At 42.2% G+C, this 1,964-nt stretch overlaps 1 protein-coding gene across 1 annotated transcript; it reads left to right on the top strand.

Annotated features, from left to right (window-relative positions):
* On the top strand, positions 1-1,143 carry LOC107538628 (olfactory receptor 52Z1P-like). The gene is made up of 2 exons (XM_016214946.2): positions 1-18; positions 121-1,143. Exons 1-2 carry the CDS (start codon positions 1-3, stop codon positions 1,141-1,143), a joined length of 1,041 nt encoding a protein of 346 aa, XP_016070432.2.
* The last annotated feature ends 821 nt before the right edge of the window (positions 1,144-1,964 follow it).

The raw sequence follows: 1,964 nt of genomic DNA, 5'->3' as shown, positions 1-1,964 counted from the left end.
ATGCCTCATAAAAGAGAGGTAGTTTGCCCACAATCGTTTAGTTATTTAGTCATTGTTCTCAAGCCATTTTATTCTCCTTCTACTCCATCACGCCAAAATTAATGGCTAGGACTTGAGTAGGATGAGGGAATACTCATTTCCTCCTGTTATTTACATTCTTTTCTCTCTGTTTTTCATATAACAGACTTTGGCTACCTCTCTGGAACAACATCCAACTATACATCCACCCCCTTCGTTGCCTTTCTACTCACTGGAGTCCCCGGATTAGAAGACTTCCAAATCTGGATCTCTATCCCTTTCAGCTTCATGTACCTTTTGGCGGTGGCAGGCAATGGCCTGGTTATGGTAGTGGTGGCCTGGGACAGGAGCCTCCATGAACCCATGTATTTCTTCCTGGCCATGCTGGCACTCAATGATGTCCTTCTTTGTACTGTCACAGTGCCCAAAATGCTTCTCATCTTCTGGCAGGGCCCTTCCCCATCAACCTTTCCTGAGTGTCTCACACAGATGTTTTTCGTTCATGCCCTGTTCCTCTCTGAATCTGCTGTTCTGCTGGCCATGGCTTTTGACCGCTATGTGGCCATCTGTGCGCCACTCCATTACACAACCCTACTTACAGGCTCTCTCATTAGCAAGGTGGCCTTGGCTCTGGTGTTTCGAAGTGTGGCTGTAGTGACCCCCGGTGTCCTCCTCATTCTTCGTCTGCACTTCTGCGGGAGCAATGTCATCCGCCACACCTACTGTGAGAACATGGGTATTGCCAAGTTGGCCTGCAATAGCATTGCCTTTAATAGCATTTACGGGCTCACTGCGGCTCTCCTCACTACAGGGCTGGACTTTGTTCTCATATCCCTGTCCTACTGGGTAATCCTGAGGACAGTCTTTAGACTACCTTCTAGGGAAGCCCGCACAAAGGCCTTTGGAACCTGTGGAGCTCATATCTGTGTCATTTTGATATTCTATACTCTGGCCTTCTTTTCATTCTTTACCCATCGCTTTGGAAGCCATGTGCCCGGGTACACCCTTATTCTCTTGGCAAACCTCTATTTACTGGTGCCACCTACCATGAACCCCATTGTTTATGGGGTAAAGACAAAACAAATAAGAATGAAACTACTAAGGCTCTGTAACCATTCAAAATGACCCGAGGGCTACAAAGCAACAGGAACAGAGGAGTCCAGGATGGACTGAATGTTGTCTGAATTAATCTGGGCAGATCATTCTCCAGAACACCTAACCTCTGGATAGAGCTGGAAATATTCATATGTCCAAGTGCTATCTTCCTAATGCTAGGAAACAGGAAACTAAAAGAGCTGCTCAGCTTCCATCGAGGACTATTTCAGCATATTAAGGTAATAAACAGTGGAATGTCACTGTAACAGTGTAGGGGATTTATGTATCTTTTTTATAATACACAATGCCTCTTCTGTCTCAATTTGCTATAGACAGGACAAAATGTAAGTGCTGTATGTTCAGGGATTAGTTCTGATTCCAAACTTATCATTACATCCAGAGGACCCATAAAATACAAATAACTTAATGAATATTTGTTTACTAGATAAATGCCTTAGCTAATCAAATAATAAATGCTAATGATTTTATATAACAAACTCCCTGACTTGTCCTTATACATCACATAAGGCCTATAGTTAAAGTATTCTTTTCTTTTCAGAAATCATTCTCTAAGCTTCCAGAAAATATCTCCAATATCTTAGTGTAATAAAGATTTTTTTTGTTGCACACAATAAAAATTTACTTTGGTTAAGTTAAGTAAACAAAAAATCAGGTTCTGAGTTATGTCATGACATCCAAAGATAATCTGAAGATCTATAACTCAGGAAGGACAAAAGCTAGGCTGCTCTAGGGCCTCAATAGCAGGAAAGCATGGTCTTCTCTAATGGATTTAGTGATACTATTTGGTCCCACCTGCAATTATTATGGGACAAGAAATACAATGTCCCCTT

This window comes from Miniopterus natalensis, chromosome 11 (assembly GCF_054644295.1).
Source record: "Miniopterus natalensis isolate mMinNat1 chromosome 11, mMinNat1.hap1, whole genome shotgun sequence".
NCBI lineage: Eukaryota > Metazoa > Chordata > Mammalia > Chiroptera > Miniopteridae > Miniopterus > Miniopterus natalensis.
This window is presented reverse-complemented; position numbering and strand designations above follow the sequence as displayed.